The sequence below is a fragment of the Chelmon rostratus genome, chromosome 6, assembly GCF_017976325.1.
Source record: "Chelmon rostratus isolate fCheRos1 chromosome 6, fCheRos1.pri, whole genome shotgun sequence".
NCBI classification, from domain to species: domain Eukaryota; kingdom Metazoa; phylum Chordata; class Actinopteri; order Chaetodontiformes; family Chaetodontidae; genus Chelmon; species Chelmon rostratus.
Window position 1 is genome coordinate 9477151 of NC_055663.1, and position 22746 is coordinate 9499896.

Genomic DNA, 22746 nt, shown 5'->3' on the forward strand with positions numbered 1-22746 from the left:
ACCCCCCTCCCACTCCTCCATAATCCTTTCCTCCATTTGGAATAAATGGATGAGTTATTAGGACAGAGCAGCTCTCGTGGGAATGGTGGAAGTGGAAATTGTTGCTCAGAAGTGATAAGACGTGATGAATCATTTACTATGTTTTAGTGGATGTTTTTATGATGTGAAGTCATAAAACATTGTGCTTCTGCTGAGACTGTGTATGACATAAAAATGTTATTGTCTTTGTCTCACTGTGTTCATAGGTCAAATCTTTACTTCTGCTTAAGCAATTCCAGAAAATAGTCTCTTGGATTATCATACATTGAAGGAAGCAGCTTCATTCAAAGACTGTATTTTAAAATGGGCAGAATTCTGTGATGCTGGCAAGGCTCAAAGTTCTGGACTCACATGCACGACTCAGACACTTCTGGTGAAATTATTGTGGTGCTGAAGTCCATCAGTAGGCACAAAGCTGCCACAGTTCACTCATTCTGTGGCTGTAATAAACATTTATGTAGCTTTATTTAGAAATAGGAAGGGGCCATAGTTGTTTTACCATTAGGTCTTCCATCAATGTATAATTTTGAAATATTGGGGCCAACAAAGGTTTCAACAAAAATGTATTGACGCTGGGGGGTCTTGCTTTTCAGCCCGCTGCCCACCTCAGTAGTTTTGTACAGCCTTTAGTATTTGGAACTATTCTGAACTGCCAGCTGTTTGCAGCAGCTGGACCCTTTGGAAAGGGGAAAATATGAGGATATGAAAAAAACATTTGAAGAACGTACTAAACCTTTCATTGAAAAAGATAGTAAGTGGACCTGGAGTTAAGATTTTTTTGCCTTCGTATTTGCCTAGATTTTTTAAGATGTTTGAAAACCCTGATGCATCTGTACTTACGAAGGAATACAATCAGTGTAATCATTACAGAGTGAGGACTGCATATATCAGTAATATACCAGGAGTACTGGGCATTCAGACAGATAAGAGGACAACAGTAAATTCTTAACAACTGTGTTTATTCACACTTCCAGAATAGAGTACAACTGTTGTCTTAAAATATCTAAAAATATCTAGTGAATAATCTGTGGACACAAAAAAACATTTAAGCATTTCATTTCCAAAGGTGGACATATAGACATCATATTCAGTTTACAAAATTGCACATAAGCTTTTGAGTAGTATTAGCTGTAAAGCCAATGATCGGAGTTATTATGTATGGCCACAGCTACATTTTCTCCATGGATCTAAAAAGATAGCTGATCATCTTGACATGGATGAACTGTAACTGCACCCAGCTAATAACTGGGAATAACAACGGTTCAGGCTGACTTGAAAGAAGTGATGTTCATAGTAGACAGCTGTCACAACCAGAAAAACTAAAGCTTTTGCAGAATCTCAACAATAAATAAATGAATTATTCAATAAAATCCAGTTTGAGCAAACATTATTTTGGATTGGGACAGGTAATATCTCAGTGTCTGAACGTGCACTCTGGAAATGTCTTCCACTGTCATGGATTCAAAATATACTGTAATTATATTTTTTCTCCCATTTGAAGTTCAGCCGGATTGAAGTACAACAAAGGCTCAGTTAGCAAACCTGGCTCATGTTAAAGATAATAAAACCCCTTTTTTTTCAGAAAGATACAGACTCCCTTCAAGATTTATTACTCTGAAAAAATAACGTTTTAAAATGACACAAAGCACAAGTAAATAGAGAGCAAGTCCAAGTCCTTATTGGGGTTTTGTTTCAGCTGTGAACCAGTCCAGAACATTCTGCTTGTTCTCTGCGATCCATTTCATGTTGGCGATGGTTCTCTCAATGGACTGATCCAGTGCCAGAGTCCCCGAGCCGAAACCAACATCAGCGTTGTCCACCTTGAACTTGTTCAGCTGTCAAAAAAACAAAACAAAACATAAAATGAGCATGTTGCTTGTGAATGTGAGGCTGGATGTGAACTTGAAACTGACTTTGACTTTGTATTTAATTAAAAAGAAAAAAAACATCCACTAATCTTTTAGAGCTTGCTTCAGTTCAAATTTAAACTGGTTCTAAAGTTTTGGTCTCAAGACTTGAAACTGGTGCCGTGGGACTGAATAATGATTTAGGACTTGATAAGGATTCGGGCACCCCTGCTGTTATCTCAACTAAAGGTATAACAAAATGAAGCACCAGCAAACCATAAACTTCAATGACACTCAGACTTTGTGGGCAAAAAAGTCTAGAATATCTGACCTGTTGAAGCTCGTAATCAGTGGAAAAACGCTCAGTGACTCCATTGATGAGGTTGGAGAAGGAGAATGATCCACCGCCATACCTGTGCGTGAAAACAAAGCCAAGACACAATGGATCATCAGTGCCATTTGTATGCAAATTAGCTTTACAAACTTCTGAGACAAACTAAATTATAACACACATCTCTGAGATGTACACCATGTATTGTGTGTATTTTTAACTACTTAATTGACACATTTAGTTTAAAGGTCTCGAAATAAAGCAACTATATCTATGTTTTCACTGCAGTTAAAAATGAAGGTTACTACAGTTACGAGTTATATTTTTGTGATAGAAGAAATGATAGAAGAAAAGGCTATGTTTGAATAACATGAACTACCACTAAACATCACATTACTTGTTTAATTCAGCTGTGTATCTGTACTGAGCACATGTGTTGTGCTCTGTCCAGGGGAGGCCTGCAGGTTTCATAGACCAAAGGTCATCTGAGGCGGAGTTTGAATTACACTGAGCACGCTTGGTCAATAAAAGTCGTCGCTCATCATAAACTTGACTGTAAAACAGCTAACTCTGCTATTATGTAATTATGTGACAATGGACCTTTTGTTATGTGACTTTGCTTCAGTTCAGCATGTGAAAATCTTCGATCACAGAGATGTGTTACCTAACACACCATATATCAGCATTTCTCAGTACCATACAGCCCATTTCAGCACCTTCGAACTGAGCCATACCCTGCAAATCTGGTGCCTTTTCTCGTGTATGAATGCAGTCATGTTAGTGACTAAACAGTACTGCGTTGCACTCACTGATTGAAAATGTATGGCCATCGAGCCCTGACAAAGTCCCAAGCCAGAGACTGCCCAACCACATTGCTGGCGATGGAAATAATGGTGGAAGTGGCATCCTGCTTTCGGATCTTTTCTGGATCCAGAGTGTACTCCAGGTACCTGAGGAGGCACAAGCAGAACAGCGCGCAGAGTATGTATGAGTGTACTAGTCAGTAATTGTCAGTTGTGCACTGTAGTATGCCATCTAACAGTGTTCAGGCAGACCTGTTGAGCAGCCAGGGTTCCTTCGTGCAGGCCAGGGCATTTCGGAGTTTCTCAGCTTCAGAAGCAATGGTGGTATTTATGAACTTTTCCCAAGTAAACTCCCACTCTGTAGCGCCGCCTGCTGCGATGGCGTTACAATACACAACGGAACGCAGGTTGGGGTGGATCCTGAAGAAAAGTCACATCTTTTAAGTTCAGCATATTATGGTGATGGACAGATGGATGCATTTAAAGTACAGTCTAGCGGATAAGAATTAAGATACACATGATGAGAATGTATGCACTCACGGCGTATCATTTTCCATCCAGTCATTGAACTGTTTACTGATCACAGTCTGGCATTCCTCGAGGCCTGTCCTGCAAGCCAGGCTGAGAGCATTCACCTGATTATACCTGGACAACAGAGCAACAGGGAGGAGAAGGAGTGTTAGCAGAAGCCCAGAAAGAAAACACAGATGAAACCTCGTGTTTCTCTTTACTCACTGGTCCATGTGTCCTTCAGGTACTTTGCTCCAATTCCCAGTCTCAGTTGTGTAGTAATTAAACAGAGGAGTGACCTGCTTCTTCAAATACTCCTAAAAACAGGGGAAACAGAAAATGTGACAACATGAAGACTAGATTAATAAAAGTAATTTGTGTTGCAGATATGTTTGGCGGAAAGAGACTATACCTGCATGGGACCATAAACCTCGCTGCGGTCAAACATGAGATAGAAGAAATCCAGGTTGTCCAGGGCCGATTCCCAAGGCATGTATTCTCTGTCATTGATCAGGTACTTCGTGGTCTCGAGGGCCAGCACTGTAGGGATGATCTTTGCCCTTTGGGGTTACAAGATTGTGAAAATGAATGCGATAGATTTCTACATCTTGATTATCATACTACTCTTTCTAAATTTCCTGTATATAATGACTCAAAATACCTGGCAGCATCGTTGTCATTCTAGCAGTAAGGTGTAATAGTAATATATGACTTATTTTAGGTCATTTTATTCCCATAGACCCTGTTGATTAATGCAACAAATAAAATGTTGCTCTGTCTTTGATAAAGTATACTGGTTATTTTTCATCACCTCAGTAATCCAGATGATCGTTCTCCTCATTGCTATCATTATCTATGTATGATGCTGTGTGAGCTGGACGTACCTGGCCAGGTTGAAGGCATCGTCAACCAACTGAGCTCTGTTGATAACCGGAATAGCCTTGAAAAGCAAGAGCAGTATCCTGGTTACCACTGCTAAAACTACTCAGATCAAGACGCACATTCATAACATCTGTGTTATATATGGTGACAAAATATCATAATGTGACTGTGTCTTACCTCATGATCGGTGTTCAGAATATTTAGGAGTCTTTCCCAGTTGCCCTGGTCATAGTTGACTCTGTAGTAACCCACCACATCAAGGTTGGCCAGCACCCAGTCGACTTCGCCTGACACCTTCAGCGTATCATGTGAGTCTACAGAAGATAGGGAGGCCGGCGTTATCTTTTAACAGTGTCAGTGTTTGCTGATAAACACACACACACACGTGTGAGACAAGAAATGATGTAAAATGAGAAAGTTACAAAGTGGAATAAAAGAAAAAATGTCTTATCCCCACTCACTAAACTGTCAGTCTGAAGTAATTTCATTTATCAGCATAAAACCACCATGTTATTGTTATCTCATTACGTACCTGATTTATTCATCAGCCATAGTGGTTCCTGAGTTACATTAGTCTTCATCCACTTGATTGGAACAACCCATTGATAGCTGTAGGATAAACAACTGTATTATTAAACCAACACGTAGTTTGTTGTTCATCTCTTTTGCCTTTTACTAATTGGACCATGGAGGGTGTAGCAGTTGTATCATGATGTCACGAAAATGAAAAAGGATTGGGCTATAAATTAATGAGCAGGGGAAAAAGGAAAGTTTCAGCAGCGTCGTGTTTAGTCATTACAGAATTTATGGTCGTTGTGTTATTGTTGTGTTAGTGATACAAATGTAGTAGTATAAGCAGGAATTGCACCGACATTAGTACAGATCATGCACACCTAAGTTGGTAAAAGTCTGTCCACTTGGTTTTGAGGTAGACATTTTAGGTTTGTTTGCTCAAAATGCTTCTGTAGGCCTATTCCCAAACAAGGCCTGAAGATATGCACCAGGATTTATGATGACTGGACAAATTATTGAGTTATGGCCATTTCCCTGCTAAGCCCCGCCCCTTGCAAAGTCTTTTGGGCAATAGCGGCCATGTTTTTCAACAGATGTATTTCATTTAGAATAGAAATATTCATCTCAGTCCCACAATGCTGTATGCCCATTTAGTTCTACTCATATTACTGTTTTTCAGAAAATTCAATCATGTTGGACTTTTATAGTCCAGAGTTGTTTTGCAGACTACACTGAGCTGGACTCGTGTGTCCAATTTCAAGATGGATTTACAGATTTACAGTGTGAGGACTGGGGCCTTTCCAAAATAGTGTTTTTATCGAATTGCTGGGCCTTAATTACAGCGCCACCATCTGGACAATTGGGCTCATATTTCTCAGGTAGCAATTGTTCAGCATTTCCAGTTATTAGGCCAAGTTTCATGTTTCTAGCCCATTCCAGTTCAATGCAATTTGAGTCGTGGCATAGGACTACAATAATAAAAACAAATAAGAAGAAACTGGCACAAACAGTGGCATTCAGCTCCTTCATAGCTTGAACCCTAATCCCCCCTGGAACATTCAGTTGGACTGTTCCAGGGGGAGGGAGGATGAAAGAAAGGCAGTGTACATACTCGAAGGGGGATTGAGTGGTGACGTTAGAGTCTGGATCGAGGAGAAAGTGCTCCTGGGATATGACTCCAGTGGTGGTATCTATGGTAACCACAGGAAAGCCCATCTGCAGCACCCAGGTGTTCATGATGTTATGGACGGTGTCAGGAAGTTTAGTGCCATTACTGGTAACAGCCTGTGGAAGCAGACAAGTGATAAAAAAAAACATGTAACAGTAGGTTGGCATGCGCTGGAGGTCATTTTGTTTAAAACATTAGCTAAATGTTCAGATCTTAAGAGTCAATAGAAAAGAACATGCCATTTGCAGATGGTCCCATAGGTCTGTGTAGACTGTGTTTCCATTTGCAAATGCTTCCAGGTAGGTCTGCAGGGTGAACAGAGAAAACAAAAGGTGAATGAATTCTTTTGCGTTGGAGGTGTTCCTGCTGAATGATGTAGTGAACTGGGACTTCTCTGAAGAGTAAATGTCTGCAAGCTGGTTCAGGCAGTAGTCCCCGAACTGACAGTGCATTGCTCAAGATTCTTTTCAGCTTTACAGCAGTATGAGATATTTTTCAGGTGAATACTGTCTCTATAAAGTCCTTACCTGGAGTCCCAGTTTGAAGACGTCTTCAGTTAGGAAATCCGACAGCATCCTCAGAACAGACGCCCCCTGAGGATGTGGAAAAAAGGTTTACATGCTGGAATGTTGGATTGATCAGAGACAGAAAAGCTGCTGTGAAGACCTGAGTGTACGCGGTTACCTTGCTGTATGAGATGGCATCAAACAGCTCATTGATCTGCGCCGGTGTCTGGATGTCCTCTTCTTTAGACGACAGAGGGTGAGAAGAGGCCAGGGCATCGACGGCAAACACTCTGTGGACGTCACCAAGCACGATAAGGTCTTTCTATTATGGGACAAATAAGACAGTTTGGTGGAAACTCCTCATGTCACCATTGTCCATCATTATACTGATTATGGAGGGCATGTGGGCCAGGTGGGAGGGAAAGCCTTACCACATGCCAGTCGGGCTCAGCATAGTGTGCTCCCAGATACTCAACATAGGATGCAAAACCTTCATTTAGCCACAAGTCATTCCACCACCTCAGGGTCACCAGATTACCAAACCACTACAGGGACAGAAGAAAAGGTGTGACTGCAATGCCAAGAAAAACTAAAAATACATATGACTTGAGACTCTGAAGGATATGACACTTGTCTTAAAACACCTGCAGGATATTTTAATTTGCTCTTTCATCTGTTAACACTGACCACCATACAATAGACACTGTGAAGTGTTAAAGCCTCACCATGTGAGCCAGTTCATGAGCAATAATGGTCGCAATCCTCTCCTTGTTGGAGTTGGAGGAGAACGATTCATCGTAGAGCAGTGCTGTCTCTCTGTATGTGATCAGACCCCAGTTCTCCATGGCTCCAGCATTAAAGTCAGGTAGAGCTATCTGATCTGCAGCGGGAAAGAGATTACGTGTCGTTGATTGCTGTTGGAGTTACTTAATGGATGCTTCTATATTGACCAAACTTCAGTTCTAACCGCACCAGTGTTAAAACTTAACAGAGAGAATGACCTACGATGAGTAGATGAAGACTAGAAAAAGACTGCTGTCATCAAAGAATGGATAACTGTTTCTTACGTTTGATCTGTAAACAATTATTATGTGATCATGCCGGTTCCCAAAGCCCTGTCCTAAAACTAAAGGTTGAGAGATACAAGCATCCATGTGATCAGCAGATAGCTCTTGCACAATACCCAAATGTTAAGGACAGAATGAAGGATGAGCGTTTTATATGGTGTCCAAAATTGCTGACACAGCTGTTCTATATGAAGTTGCCAGGTTTTCAGTCCACGATGGAGGACAACACACATGATGGCAATAAACATGACTGCAAGAACTGCTGACCACCGAGAGGAGTGGAACACTTAAATCAGAGGTTTACATGTCATATTAATGTATACCTGGAGAGGTGTCTACATAATACATGTGGAGAAGAAAAGGAAAGTATTCAGGCAACAAATAATTTAATACATTTAGCAAAGACACATAAAAAAAGGTGACTATGGTCACTATGGTGGACTTACCAGACTTGGGCAGGGGGTAGTCGGATTTGTAATAGTCAGCAAAGAATTCCAGAATGGGTCCGGTTATATTAAGGGCATAATCTCCTTGCCCAGCAGCGATTGCAGGCTTCCGGGCAAAGATTCGGATCTAAACCCACATTACACAAACACAGTAAAACACATTACACGGTCTTATTATGCACACTTTAGCTGATTGCTTGAATGTCATCGTAGAAGCAGAGTAGGGATTTCTGACACGAGAAGGTAAAAAGTTTGAAGAAGTCAGAACTCCAAAAACACTCGTAGCATAAAGAACAATTTAAGATTTTTTTAATAGATTTTTAAAAAATCTATAAAATTGTTTTGATGGGATATATTCTATTTGTAGCATCTGTTGCTTCAGCCCACTCGTCTTGGATATTCAATTCAGACATTGTTTTCTGCAACAGTGTCTTCTTCAATATGACCACTGGATGGCGACATAGTCACAAACATTTAAATCCTTAGTATGAATTTGCATTTCATTGTTCATATGTGTCCAACTCTGCAAACTGTACTCATTAATTAAAATGTAGAATGCATACCTCCACGTTTCCTGGTATTACAAACTGTATTCATGAAAGAGGGACAAAATATTTTGGGGGGTCAATTACCAAAACATCATTGACGGTGTTATTGATGAAGTCATAGTCGCTGACAATGAACGCCAACAGGTAGGTGGACATTTTCTGAGTTGGCTCAAAAACTGTCTTCTGCAATGTTTGATTGTTGATGGTGACAAATTCTGGCTCTGTAGAAGATAAATTAAATTTAATAGAACACAATTTTTATTTGATTTTCATTACTTATAATATTGACTGGAGTCATGTTTCAAGAACAAGTCTTGTAAGATATTTAGTCATCAAAATAATATCATTGTTCAACTAACCTTTTTCTTTCCCATTGGACAGGGCTACAGTTCCATTGTCATGGATCAGAGTGATGGAAAAAATAGCTTTCATAGCCGGCTCGTCGAAACAGGGGAAAGCCTTCCTGGCATCTGTCGGCTGCATCTGAGTAGTGGCAACAACCCTGACAGGAAAAAACAAACGATGCTCGGTGTTTAATGGAAAAAAAAACAACATTTGAGGTAAAAGGCTTGAGTTGAGTTTTCCCACGAGCCAAATGATGAAATTAACAGAAATTTAATGTCTGTGTTTCTAGCACAGAGAGATAACCCAGGACATGTTTAGCCAAATTGAACATGAAACACAAAAACTGGAAGCAGCTTAGCTCCATCGAAAGTGAAGAAAAATCCACTTTCAAACGGTTCCAAAACTGAGCCTGCTGTCCTAGAGCCACTGTATTCTAGGCATTGAGAGCATTTCTGCATGTGGCATGTCAAAAGTAACCTTAAATGCATCTGAACCAAATCCAGGTGAGGTGGGGTCTACATGTGAATAATACAGTTTAGCAGTTGTTTGTTGAGCTAGGCTAAAGCTAGCGCAGAGACTCAATGGCTGACGTTAGAGTTTGACACCTTATTCTTTTAAATTAGTAAACAAATGAACTTATTTGGGACATTTCTTATTGGTCATTGCTGGAAACTGCAGGTTATGAAACTTTTAGGACTAACTTTTCTCCTAGCTATGTTTCATAGCCGATCATCTGGCAGGAAACACATACTTTTTTATTCCATCCTCCATGTATTCGCTCCTATAGAAGCCTCCAAGGTCATCAGCCAGCTCTCCAGTAAAGACAGTGGAGAGGCGGTAACGTTTGTTCTTTATCAGGTTACCATCCAGCTGTAGGACCAGATACTCAGTCACAGGCTGGGGAAAGGAATACGTGATAGAGGGGACGGCTTCTCCACTCAGCGAAGTCAGCACTGCAGGCTCGTCATATTTCAGCTTCTTCGAGTGGATAAGAATCACGTCTGTCTCTTCAACACACACAAACTCCACACTGGACTCACCTGAAAAAGCATGAAATAACTTAAACTGTGATCAGCAGTATTAAGAAACATCAGCACTTCCCAACTCTCACCCATTGGCTCAAATTAAGTCTCTGCTCAAGTCTGACTTTATTTCTCATTCTATGCAGGTTGAGCCACCTTGACAAGAGGTTACCAACCTTTTGAGCCCTGTGACCCATTAAAACAAAGCAATGTTCAGTCGCAAACCGTTAGCGCTAGTTGCATGCGTCAGTCAGTTGGGAGCAGTTCAACCAAAAAACGTTTTAGCACTGTCTCTGTTCAAATGTTCTGGACACAAAATGCAGTCCAGAAAAGCTCCAGAACAAGCAGGAGAGACCTCTACACAACCGCTATGTCTAAGATCTCTATGAGTGAACTGTCAAGCTTAAAGGTACCTCTAGTATCTTTAAACTGCAAATTTAAATTATCTTCCTCCCTTTTCCCCTGAAAGGAATGCCTCCATACTCCTCACCAATTTCAACTGCATCTACTTTGTAAGAAAGAAAACCACCTGGCTCCAGAGGATCAGCAATGAGTATTACACACATAAAGTCTTACCAGTAAAGATGTAGAGTCCAGTCTCATCTGGAGTCAGTCGCGGCCACAGGGTGACATCATAGTGGTCCGGCACCAGGTTCCCTGGCAGTCGATACTTGTCCCAAAGTTCACTGGATGGGGCAGGGGTGGTGCCGGGGCCAGCTGTGGTGCCGGGGCCAGCTGTGGTGCCGGGGCCAGCTGTGGTGCCGGGGCCAGCTGTGGTGTTGGGGCCAGCTGTGGTGACGGGGGGCTTCGCTGTTGGTTTTTCGACTGTTGGCAAAACCTGATTGTCATTTTTAGCCTTTTCCTGTGAGTAAACGACAGACAGAGCTATGATGGTAGCCAGGGCCCCTGCAGCCAGGACAACACCCACTACCGCTAAAGCTTTACTGATGTAGAAACCTTTCCCCATGTCGTCGGCGAAAGACTGAGACACTGCATGCAGGGGTGGAGGGTGACCTTCTATATGTAGCCATGGGTAGCATCTCCCCTCCCATGCATTGCACCAGGTGATCATTAACAAAGGGGTTGTAAATAGCAGCCTCACCTGGTGAAGCCAAAAATGGCTTTGTCACATGTCTTCATACTGATAGTTACTGACTTTTAACAACTATAATTTACCTTTACTTTAAAATTTTTGAAAATAAATGCTGAGAACACAAATTAAGTAATTCCTCCTCTGTGACTGATGTTTTCAGAAGTTCATCAGAGGAAGGACAGTAGTTTTTGATTAATTTGTTGTCAAAGCTCTTCCAGTATATCCAAAATACACCAGACTTTCTGCATTATGTCACTGAGGTAGAGTGAGATTAAGAGACTTCACATGTGGAAGAGTGGGGTGATGGGGTGAGGTGTCGCTCTCTGCGACGATGCGACAGCTGACTTTGTTGTAGATGAAATGACCAAAGTGGGGAATTAAATGTGAAACTAATTCATATCAGCGTTGAACTTGAACTTGAACAAACTAATGATCACCTGGTTCAACAGGCTGGTGTACTCCTGGAACTTTTCTTGACTTCAACATTGCCAAAAACAAAAAAACATCAGTACCCACACTTTGTAAGTTTACCTCTACAAATGATTTTAAATTAGAGATTCATGCTTCACATCTTCATATTTCCTTATATAATGATAACTACAGTTCCAGTAGGAAAACAAGACCACAATAATTTGTTAAAACTATTAGGCATTTTAAGCGTCATTTAATTTTTAATGTATTCTATATTTTACTCTTCTGTATTTTCTTGTAAGTGAAGGACAATGACATTGTTGGTCTCTTCGTTCTCCATGATCTCCAAGATTTTTATCTCATTTTCCATTCACGAGTTAGACTTTAACAGAGGGACAGCTTTCCATAATCCTGTCATTTTATGAATGTCATTTTATGGTCACACAGCTGTAAAGCATAGTCGTAATGATCAGGAGTTATGAAAGATGAGATCTATTTTCAGCCCTTAACCCTCACAGTTATTGCAGCTCTTTATCTCTACGTCAACCTTCTGCCCTTCCTCTCAGTTCGAGTAATTCTACAGACCTCTGAAAGCAGCATTTGCTTATTATATTGCACTTTGGAAAACAACATGCACTGGATGATGCACGTTATTGGACTTGTGACCATTTATTTATGGAGCTTATGATAAGATCATCCTTCATTTAGTCAGTAACTTCATACTTTTTTCTTCAAAATGAATGTTCACCCAAACGATAACTTTTTGTGTTGTTCATACTAGCTCAAAATACCTGAGGAAATGTGAGTGCAGCTGATGGTTTGCCCTGGCTTTCATCATATATCAATATCTGTCCTATAAACACCACACCAACCACCACAGTTCTCCAGGAGAGGGGACTGACTCTCCCCATGTCCCTGTTGTATAGTACACATTAATCCAAAATGTGTTTTTAATATTCATTCTCACAGAAAAAAGGCAAAATGTGATTAAAGCTGCACTTGTCATTCTACATTACCAGTGGATCAAGGGGCTGTATAATGTGAGAGGGATCACTTGTAATAACAAACTCACAGAAGATCATCCCCCTACTCTGCTGTTCCCATCAGCGCTACAAAGCTTTCCGTCTCCTTTAACACATTTTTGTGGGTTTCTTTTGGTCTGTCTAAGTGGTGTGTATCACAGCTACACAGCCAGATATTTTAGTCAGCAGTGAATGGAGACCAAACTGGAGCCAAAAGGAGAGTCGGTACCGAGCTTACATATGCCAGGTGCCGTGAAACACAACTCCAAATGAATGCTGATGGTGCTCTGTATCTGCTGGATTTATAGATAGACAACTGTCTGCGAACACTTTCGCCATATCAACTTTATACGGTGATAATATCTCAGTGTTGTGTATTCAGCCTGTTCTGCTGGGTTAGTGGTGCTTTAAGTTTGGAAGCCCACAGATTCAGATAGAAAACATTAAATGATTTCTTTATTAACCGTGGTCACAGGAAGCACTTCTTCCTGATTGGCTTGCAAGTATCCATCAATTATATAGGGCAATTACAACAGCTCGACTTAATCAGGCTCCCAAAACACAGACCTAAAACATTTTAATCTGTTCTGTATTGAAATGGTGCTCATCTTATGTTATACTACTGGCGTTTTTACTGATTACAGCAAAAAGGTTAAACAGAAAGAAAGAAATGAAGTCCATCTCACTTTGTCTTTTTGGTTTTAAGTTAAAAACATATACATGAGCATGATAATACAGTCTGATGTGTAAATATAGAAAATAAAGTCTCTCTTTCCATCAGCCTCACTTGATTTTTCTGTGTAAGGATGCCTTTTTCTGCATTGCTGCTAACTTACTCTATACTAACTGCCAAAACATGCTAGCATACTGCAAATGTTATTCACTATAGTTCAGACTGCTTTGTTCTCACTTGAAAAGAAATCAAAGCTCTAATAAACCTTTTTATTCTGTTTGTTGAAGAGTAGTTTCAGCTTGTATTAACCTCTGCCTTCTGCCTTCTTCACCTTAGCAAACAGCCAAAGGCCCAGATGGCTTTTGCTGTGCTGACAGTGAGGACCAGGCTGGGGTCAGCTGCAGGTCATTATCCCTCTCGGGCCTGCTTGTACAAAACTGCAGCATGTCTTTAGATGTGAGAAAGCTGTAGATGTGCTATAAAGCTAAGAACGCACGGGCTCATTGATCCTCAGTGTTTAAAGGTTGATCTCAAACAGCTCACATGTCGGAGAGATGCTGACTCCCCTTTGAGACTGTATTTTTAAAAGGAGATCAAGAGCAATATGTTCGACCCTTCAGAAGGTTTCAGTACTTGTTATTAAAGGGGCTTGATATGATATCAGAGTTTACAATAGAACCCAGTAATCTCGCAGCATATAAAAGAAGTACGTAAAATATCACCTTGGCTGTTGTAATACTATCTCTGGCCTTGTTGCTATCTCTGGATTACTCTTGTTAAAAGCATCTCCGACTTTGATTGCCAGGTCAAAGTCAGTCATTGTATTAGATAACGTGAGGTTGAGAGAGAGTGTTATTTAAATCTTTTGTTCTCCCTGTGATGGGAGATGACAACTGAGTAAATTCCATCCACTAAGAAAGACCGTGAGAAACAGCTGAAAGTTCGTGAAAAAGCAAGTACAACTTTGCTGTTGTACATGGCATCAGCCTAATTTTGCACCTCCAGCTGATAAAGTCCAACAAGCGAGGTGGAGCAATGGGGCTGGCATCCAGGATGGGCATTTTCCCGCCTTCTTCTTGTCCCATTCAAACACGGTGATGTCGACAGCTGTCCAAAACGGCATATGCAGATGGGCACGTAACCCTAACGTGAATGCTACTTTCAGTTGGCTATCTTTCATGTTGTTATCTGAAGGTTCGAGTAACTCCCAGGATAACTGTTGATGATCAGCCATCTAAATCTTCATCCAGGTGTTTGCTAAAGAAGTTGCTGAAGCAGTTTGACCCTGGCGGTTTTTCAGAAAGCTACAGAAATGCTCAGACACAGCCCCCTAATTTAACCACTAAACATTCAGACATTTCACTCAGGAGATTCTAGGAAACCAAGGGATCTTCATCCTCTCCCCACTGGACAGTAATTGATGAGGATGAAGAGGATGAAAGAGGAGAGGGGGAGGCGTTGGCTGCTGAAACAGCTCCATGTCCTCCAAATTTTACCAGTTTTGTGAGCTCTGTCAGACTGTAATGATCTGTGATAATGAAGGCTGCTTAAGTGTGATGAAAGCATTTCTGTGAGCTGACGTGTTCTCTGCGTTTTGATCACTTTGGTGCACTCTAATGCAGAGTTTTATTGAAATATGTATTTTATATAGAATTGGATTTATCACTGGTTCTGACAACAGTCTTCTAAATGGTTTGCAGCCCTTTAATAATCATTTGTCTTAATTTGTGATGCACTGTGTCCATCTGACATTGGATGCAGTATAAAACGTGACTATTTTCATATTATCATTGTTTTTGTTTATTTTGTCATTGTCCTGTTGGGGTTTTTTGTTTGTTTGTTTTTTACTCTTGAATGGTGTTTCAAAGAGCATTAATGCAGCAGGCGAATGTGTATTTTACCCCTTAAAGTTCCAATTCACCCTCAAATCGGAAGCTGCGAGTCGGAAGTCAGTGTGGCTGCTCGTGTCATAAACAGGTCTGTATATTTAGGGTATTATATTTTGATGGAATCGATTACTACTCTCAGGTCCGATTTTTTTTCAAAAAACGTGAAGGCAGCATGCTTATGGTCACCATAGCAACAAGACGCTACGCTTATAGCAGATCGTGGCGTTCATGACTACTCGCTTTTGTCGCAGAAATTAGGTTTTAACCGGACTACACCGAAATTTTTGCGTCAGTGCTGAACCGTGGCTGAGGAGCCGATACTTCTAAGTATCTGCTGGGCCAACCGCAAACAGGAGGCTGACACGGAAAGGTTAGCTTTGCCCAAGATGCCTTTACTCGTGACAGACTACTCGTGGACACAGACGGAGACGGCGGTTTACATAAACGTGCCTTTAAAAGGAGCCAAGGTTGGGAAAGTGGACATCCTGTGTACAGACGAATACCTCAAGGTAAAATAAGACAACAATAAAACGAGGTGACCAGTTTTACCGTAGTATATGTTGGCATCGCGCACTCCGTTTTAGGTGGCTTTCTCAGAGAAGCGCACGACGATGAACCAACATAACGTGGATCATATGGTAACACCTACGTTGTTGTCTGAACAGGTGTATTTCTCGCCCTATCTGTTTGAAGCCTTCCTGCTTGAACCTGTTGATGACGTCAGAAGCACCGCAAAGGTGGGAAACGGAGTTGTCGTAATCAGTTTATCAAAGAGGATCAGCAGAGTGTGGGAGCGTCTGATGATAACTACAAGTAAGAGCATCAAGTCTGTTCTCATGCTTCAATCAATAAACACTGCAACATGAATTAGTGCTTTCAACAGATGTTATTATTATTACCATTGTTAATATTATCATTACTACTCAAAACACACAGCTTTTCCCTCCTTAACACCTGAGACAGTGTCAGACATTCAGCCTCATAATCTGACTCATTAATAGAATAGCAGATAGAAATAGACATTGGGCTAAAACCAGGAATAGCAAAGCTGAGGGGTGTACTACAAGCAGGTTCGATATAACCAGGCTTTCTTTGCGTTAGCTGACTTGACAAAAACTTCAAAACACCAGTCAGAGATGATGGGCATCACAACGGTGGTTATCATCTTTCTTTTGTTAATCCAGGTTTTCTTCATCAGGCTTTGTGTGCACTCCCATAAAAAGGGGCATCACTTGAGTTCATATACAGTGTTTGACTCAATGTACTCTCCACGCCTCCCATTTATTTCTAATGTGACAACTGCACATTGTGGAGAGGTCTTAATTATACTTTATACCGCATTTTTCAGCATTACACTCAGGAAATTCATTTTGGTCCCCTACTAAAAGACACATGGTAATCAGGTGGGGGGGAGGTTTTTGGCCGAATCAGAGTGACAGGAATTTAGTTGATTGAACAAACACTAGTAGACTGATTAGATTTCTAACCTAATTAACAGACAGGTCTCTGAGCTGCAGTCATTGGTGTAGAGAAGAGCCAATATGAAACAGCTGTCCAAGCTTTTCACCCCAGAGGCCATACAGAGACAGGCAGTTAGTATACAGCCTGGGTCATGAGCCTTTTTATTCAAGAGGCATCTTTACTGGGTTCTCGCAGTCATAGAAAGCCTGGAAAAGTCATGGAACTAGTAAAATCCTTGAAAGTGTTGGAAAAGTCATGGGATTGTGTTATGTGTAATGAAATGAATAGGTACAGTCATCTCCCATGGATAACCTTATAATGTAACATACCAGCAAGTTGATTTTCTCAAGCTGTTGATGTCATGTAGCTGTGACATGCATCTATGCAACACGTGTTTTTACTCTCACATTCATTTTTCTCATTTTCTCCCCACATTCTGTCTCTCCGTCGATATATTCAGGCTAATTGAACTGATGTTTGAATTGAGGGCCCTAATGACTCACACAAACTTTAGTAGAAACCGAACAGAAAGAATGACCAACATGCGAGATGTAAGCTTTGCAAAAGAGCATCGATGTCAGTAACATGTGAGAGGCAGCTCTCAAAAGTCATGCTAAGGAACAGAAGCATATCCATCATGAGAAGACTGTGAAAGGTGGTTCCTCAACTCGCTCAACACCACAACAACAGGCGCTGAGATGATACTTAGGATCATTTAAGGTGCTCCTTTTTTCTACCTTTATCTTAAGCTTACATGCTTATGTCAGCACTGTTTTGCAGAAGAGAACTGATAAAGGTCATAAAGTGTCTGTGTGTGTGAGTGAGTGTGTGTGTGTACATGTGTTTGCAGAAGAAGAACTGTTTGAGGTCAGTGACCGGATACGGCCCGTGAGGTGTGTGTGTGTGTGAAGAGAACTGATTGTATAAGCAGTTCTGTTCTCCCTCGTGCTTGTAAAGCTAGTTTTTAGTAGAAGTATATATTAACTGTGCCTATGAAGTATTTGAAGTCACCTACTATCAGAGACTGGAAAAGATTGCTGTTTAATTTCCAGACGCAGACGTCCAGAAGTAAAATATGCTGTACTGTATAGAATATGAACAGAACTGTATAATGCAGTTATGTTTGTGTACTGATGCTCATGGACATTTTATTCTAGTTCCTTCAAAAGTAATGGAGAAGTTTTGAAACTTTGTCCATGAAATCGTGTGGGAACCCTCTCCTGATGAGGAGTGTTATGATGGCACTGGGGAACCTGGAGATAAGTTGGAAATAATTTCCTGCATAGTTGGGAAGTGTGCAGCATTGCCGTCGCTGATGTGACCTTCACAAAGTCGAAGCTTGACAATAAATGATTTCAAACGCACGCAGCATTTGCAACACAACCCCATCTTTTCTACTGCAAGCTTTTGTTCAGTGGGTTCAGTTGGCCAGCGAGATCGACTAAAAAAAATCATTAATTTCAGATCTCAAAGATTAGGACCGCTCCAGAACTGTCGCACGACTAAGACAGCGCACATCTGAGTGGTAGATTACGTGGTCTCATTGTACATCAGTTTCTGTCAGTGATTAAGCTCTCTTAATGGGATGTGATTAATAGTTTTTGCCACAATACTTATCACATAACCCAGCTGGGCAGCTCTGGTGAAGAGCCTCTCCCCCAGACATTCTGATCCACTCACCTGTCATGGTTGTCCTTGGTGTAGAGAGAGCATGGAAGCAATCTACACTTAGCGTTGACAATAACAGCCAAATTTGAATATAGTCAGTAGGCCAAATACATATTCAATTTTAAAATAACTTATAAGGTGTCACTGTGCATATGTCCTGCAGGCTATGGATTAGACAAACCTTGATTAAAAGTATCCTGCACCTGTACATACAATAATTCTACCACAATGTGTTTCAGATGATAGAGAAAAGAAGAAGGAGGTCAGAGAAAAGGCTCTCTTGAAATACCAGGAAAGGCTTTCCTCAGAGTCCAAATCTAAGGCAGAAAAACAGCATGCAGAGAAAAAATATGCACTGGAAACAATGATGAAGGTAACATATTCAACAACACCACAATCTACTCACATCACAAAGTGTCCAAACTTCTGCTGTGAAATCTACAAGGACTTATATATGTTTTGTTTTACTTGATCTTAGCTCGAAAAGGAGGAAAGAGACAGTATCCAGAAAATGAAGGACACTGAGCGAGAGAAAACCACGGCAGAGCTGGCAGCGTGGCAGCTGAGACAGAAGGAAAAAGCAGTCGAAGAAGCCAAATCAAAAGTCCAAAGTCAGAGAGACCATCAAAACGAGCTGAACGCCATGACAGAGAAGCAGAGAAATGGATGTTCAGGTGGAGGAAAGGTCAAACTGGGTGAGTAATTTCCTCTGTGATCAAATGTGCTGCTACATTAGTTGGTGTTGGTATGTTAACGAACACATTTCCTGCGTTTAGATCAAAGAGGCGACAGTGAAGGAAAAAGCAAGAAAAAACAAGGGGTCCTGCCTGCTCCGAGACCTCGAGGAAGCATTCAAGTCACATTTACCCCACGAGTTTTCCCAACAGCCCTCAGAGAGTCGAGAGTGCCAGAGGAGGACGAGGTGAGAGTTACCCATCCCCTTTTCTGCTCTTGTTGTTATACAGCAGTGAGCATAATGTGAAAAGACCCCCGAGGAGGAATCTTCAGCAAACAGGCAGAAAGACATTGCATTCAAAACCTGCAACCACGGGAAATCACCCCAAGAGGGTGACAGACACCGTCTAGAATTGATTGAACGGCAAAAATCCTCTCACTTCGATGCTTGATCGGACTCTACCGACTGTTCTGCTTATGGTGACAAGCAAGATTTTTATACAAGGAAAAGACTGTTTTTCTGTTTTAACAGAACCTTTTGTGTGATACAAGCCTCACAAAATACAGCACTGTGAATTTAGAACAGTCTTTGGCAAGTGACTGACAGATGGCTGAGTTCCATTTAGCTACGTCAGTTTCAGGGTCCCGGTGTTGCACATGCTGGATCATTGTTACGCTGTCATCATGTGCTGAGAACACTTTGTTAAACTGTTATCAGTAAACATTTCATTCAAAAATGATTGCATTCAGTTTTTATGTATGTTTTACACAGCGTTCCACCTTTATTGAAATCAGGGTTGTAGAACAATCACAGAAAATCAGAGAGTTATCCATTTTTTGCTTTATGAGTTGAATTAGTTCTAATATTGCACTTTGTACATTTCAACCAACTAGTGGCTCCGAAAGCAAGCTGAAGCCAGGCGCGCAGTCAATGCAGATATTGAAGAGCTGAAGGATCTGAAGGAGACGGAGCGGAACGCTGACTGGTTAAAGGACAAAGGAGAGTAAGTGGAGTCTGCTCTTTAAGCTATTTAACAGTACTGACTTTCTCCTCTGAACCACGGAACGCTAAAGTGACTCTTTCCTTCAGCAAGTGTTTTGCCACGAGGGACTACCTGGGAGCGGTGAATGCCTACAGTCTGGCTATCAGGCTGAACAGAAAGATCCCAGCTCTGTTTTCAAACAGGGCCGCGTGTCATCTGAAGTTAAGAAACCTCCACAAGGCCATTGAGGATTCCTCCCAGGTCTGTACTGTCACCTGCACTCCACTGCATGTTGCACGCTGAATTAAAGCTGTGCATGATGGTGTCTGGAAACTTGCAAATAACAGCAAGGGATAACTTGGTTTGTAGAAAACATGTTTGCTCACTGGACTCTGGTGTAATTTAGCTATTTGGGTCTGACCCGAGATTTCTTGTCAGTAAAAACATATAAGTATATACAGACTGATTTTACATTCAACTGAAGACTCCTTCATCTCATTTAGTGAGATATCCAGGTGAATCAGCTCATTCTGATAGTACTATAGCTTTTCCTTCGGTCATGGTTAGTAGTGGTTTCCACCAGTGTCCTTTGAGCTACATACTCTCACTTTATTTCTTTTGTTTACTTATTTCTTTTCATTTTCAATGTGAATCAGAAACAAGATTATTGTCGTAACTATAAAACAATTTGAGCCTTTATGATTGCACAAACATGGTCTGTAATTATTAACAGTCTCTCTCAAACTGGTTCTGAGTTCAGTTGGTGGTGAATCATTATTCAGTGCAATGAACTGAATGAAAATGGATTCCTGGCTAATCACCGTGATCCTGACCCATCAATATCTCCACTGATTTTACGTTTGATGAGACTGTTTATGTTGGGGAGTGAATCTGAACGAAACTTGACAAAGTACCTCAAGTGATGTCACTGTAGTCAGCTACAGTTGGGGCTAAAAAAAAAAAACTCTGTAGTTGTGGAGTTAGAAAAGTGAGCTTGCCAGACCTCCTCATCAACCTCTTCTTGGTCAAATTGCATTGTGGGTACTGGAGGCACCAGGTTTCGACGAGGAGATGAAAGTGTGGAATGAACCAGACGATGTCTTTGATCCTTTGATCCTAAATTGGTCTTCTCAGAGAGTGCTCTTTAAATGTGCTAAGCAGCATTTTTATAGCTGTAGCTGGCTGAGATTGAGCTAATTTGAACTAATTTATGTCTTGTTTGGTTGTTCAATCCCTCAACATCCAACATAATCAAAATATTCAGACTGTAGTTAATCCTGCGGTCTGTGCAATGTGAATCATTTAATGACAAAACCAGAAGTCTAACTACTACTAACTAACTAACTAACTACTAATACAGTAATACAGTTATCCGAAATATCAGTAAGTCACCTGTCTGGAAATACACAAAACATTTTTGGCAAAATGGTCTTCATCATTGTGGACAAATGCAGGGATATGATCCCTAATTAAAGATGCCAGGTAAGCGAACAGGTGAATGAAATCACCTCTCGCCTATTCACCTTGGTTCACATAGAATTGCCAACATGGCCCCCATCACTGCCAAAACTGAAAATGATTAACCTCAAAGTAAATCATTGCTCTGCATTCAAACTCAAGCTTATCAATCAGACTGACCTTTCAAATAATAAAAATCAGGACATGTAACGCACAAGTCAACTCTGGTAATCACTGTGGACCTCAGATGTCACGCCAGCATCCAAGTCACGTACAATGTCACATGTATCACGAGGTACAATGTCACCAGGTGTACATGGAGGGAATTAAAATATTTTCCTCATTTATTTTTTACTCGCCCACTGGCATCAACGAGGAAAACACTTTCACGCGGTTCTATTTGATTCAATTCAAGGTGAATCACAGATTTCATTCACCCTTCAGTAGGATTTGTATCCCTGCATTTGTACACACTGAGAACCCGTCCTGTGTGCTACCAGACAGATGACTGCGTTAACTTATTAAATGGTTCACTGCTGAGTGTGACCCTCTTTTCATCACATATGTATTAAGTTGGAATAAACTTGCTCCTCTACAGGCACTTGATCTGTTGACTCCACCAGTTGCTGCAAATGCAGCTGCCAGAACCAGAGCCCATGTCCGCCGAGGATCTGCTTTCTGCCAGCTACAGCTCTATGCAGAAGGTATGAGCAGCGGCACTCAGTCTTTTTGATTTATTACACCATTAGCTGTACTCTTTTGAATTGTAGATTTTGTTTTTAATAATACATTGGCAATGATAGAGCACTAAGCACCAACACTTTTTGCCTTGTGCTTAAAGACATAATGGCAGAGTGACATTACATCACTGTAGCCTCTTTTTAGAATGGTGACTGAATGGCCGAACAGTTGACATTGTCCACCCCCTCTCTGCTGTCAGCTTATCCACCTGTACATTTTGTCATAGGACTGCAAGACTACCAAGCTGCTCTGAAGATTAACCCTTACAATGAAGCGCTGCAGGCAGACACGCAAAGAATCAGAGACATCATTCAAGGCTCTGCCGCTGAACCTGACACACAGTGAGACAGAAAGTGTACTGTATATATTATGTATGACTGTTTATTGACTGTTACCCAGTGGTTTAATAAATGATAACTGAGAGCTGAAGGCTGCTGCACGTCTGTAACCACACAGTCAAATTAATAAATAAATAGGTTTAGAAATAAAAAAAATATGATGTTGAGTGCATGGGCAATACTCAGTATGCACAGAGCGCCCTCATGTGGTCAAATGCTGTACCTGAATTGAAATGTAAAAGATGTTGATGTGATGTAAATTAATGGAATTACTTTCAGAATGGATTTTTACATTGCAGCTCAGTAT

General features: G+C 41.0%; 2 protein-coding genes across 2 annotated transcripts; one reads left to right on the forward strand and one right to left on the reverse strand.

Annotated features, from left to right (window-relative positions):
• Window positions 1-1715: 1715 nt before the first annotated feature.
• anpepb (alanyl (membrane) aminopeptidase b) lies at window positions 1716-10994 on the reverse strand. Its single transcript, XM_041938619.1, has 21 exons — window positions 10604-10994; window positions 9757-10045; window positions 9020-9162; window positions 8745-8881; window positions 8113-8239; window positions 7325-7479; window positions 7031-7144; window positions 6778-6921; window positions 6621-6686; window positions 6333-6398; window positions 6037-6209; window positions 4945-5021; window positions 4590-4726; window positions 4415-4470; window positions 3943-4090; window positions 3756-3847; window positions 3561-3665; window positions 3273-3440; window positions 3027-3167; window positions 2218-2299; window positions 1716-1874 (listed from the first exon to the last, which is right to left on the reverse strand). Exons 1-21 carry the CDS (start codon window positions 10992-10994, stop codon window positions 1716-1718), a joined length of 2970 nt encoding a protein of 989 aa, XP_041794553.1.
• Window positions 10995-15501: 4507 nt separating this feature from the next.
• dnaaf4 (dynein axonemal assembly factor 4) lies at window positions 15502-22446 on the forward strand. Its single transcript, XM_041939778.1, has 9 exons — window positions 15502-15624; window positions 15781-15928; window positions 18484-18617; window positions 18723-18939; window positions 19021-19166; window positions 19814-19923; window positions 20010-20163; window positions 21959-22064; window positions 22328-22446. Exons 1-9 carry the CDS (start codon window positions 15502-15504, stop codon window positions 22444-22446), a joined length of 1257 nt encoding a protein of 418 aa, XP_041795712.1.
• Window positions 22447-22746: the final 300 nt, after the last annotated feature.

Excerpts from the sequence above, each read along its gene's own strand:
- anpepb (XM_041938619.1), bottom strand. The coding sequence starts at position 10,994 with ATGGGGAAAGGTTTCTACATCAGTAAAGCTTTAGCGGTAGTGGGTGTT. Across the intron at positions 8,882-9,019 it reads GTCCAATGGGAAAGAAAAAG|AGCCAGAATTTGTCACCATC; the intron begins GTTAGTTGAACA and ends TATCTTCTACAG. Across the intron at positions 6,399-6,620 it reads TCTTCAAACTGGGACTCCAG|ACCTACCTGGAAGCATTTGC; the intron begins GTAAGGACTTTA and ends TTCACCCTGCAG.
- dnaaf4 (XM_041939778.1), top strand. The coding sequence starts at position 15,502 with ATGCCTTTACTCGTGACAGACTACTCGTGGACACAGACGGAGACGGCG. Across the intron at positions 18,940-19,020 it reads TGGAGGAAAGGTCAAACTGG|ATCAAAGAGGCGACAGTGAA; the intron begins GTGAGTAATTTC and ends TCCTGCGTTTAG. Across the intron at positions 22,065-22,327 it reads GCTACAGCTCTATGCAGAAG|GACTGCAAGACTACCAAGCT; the intron begins GTATGAGCAGCG and ends ATTTTGTCATAG.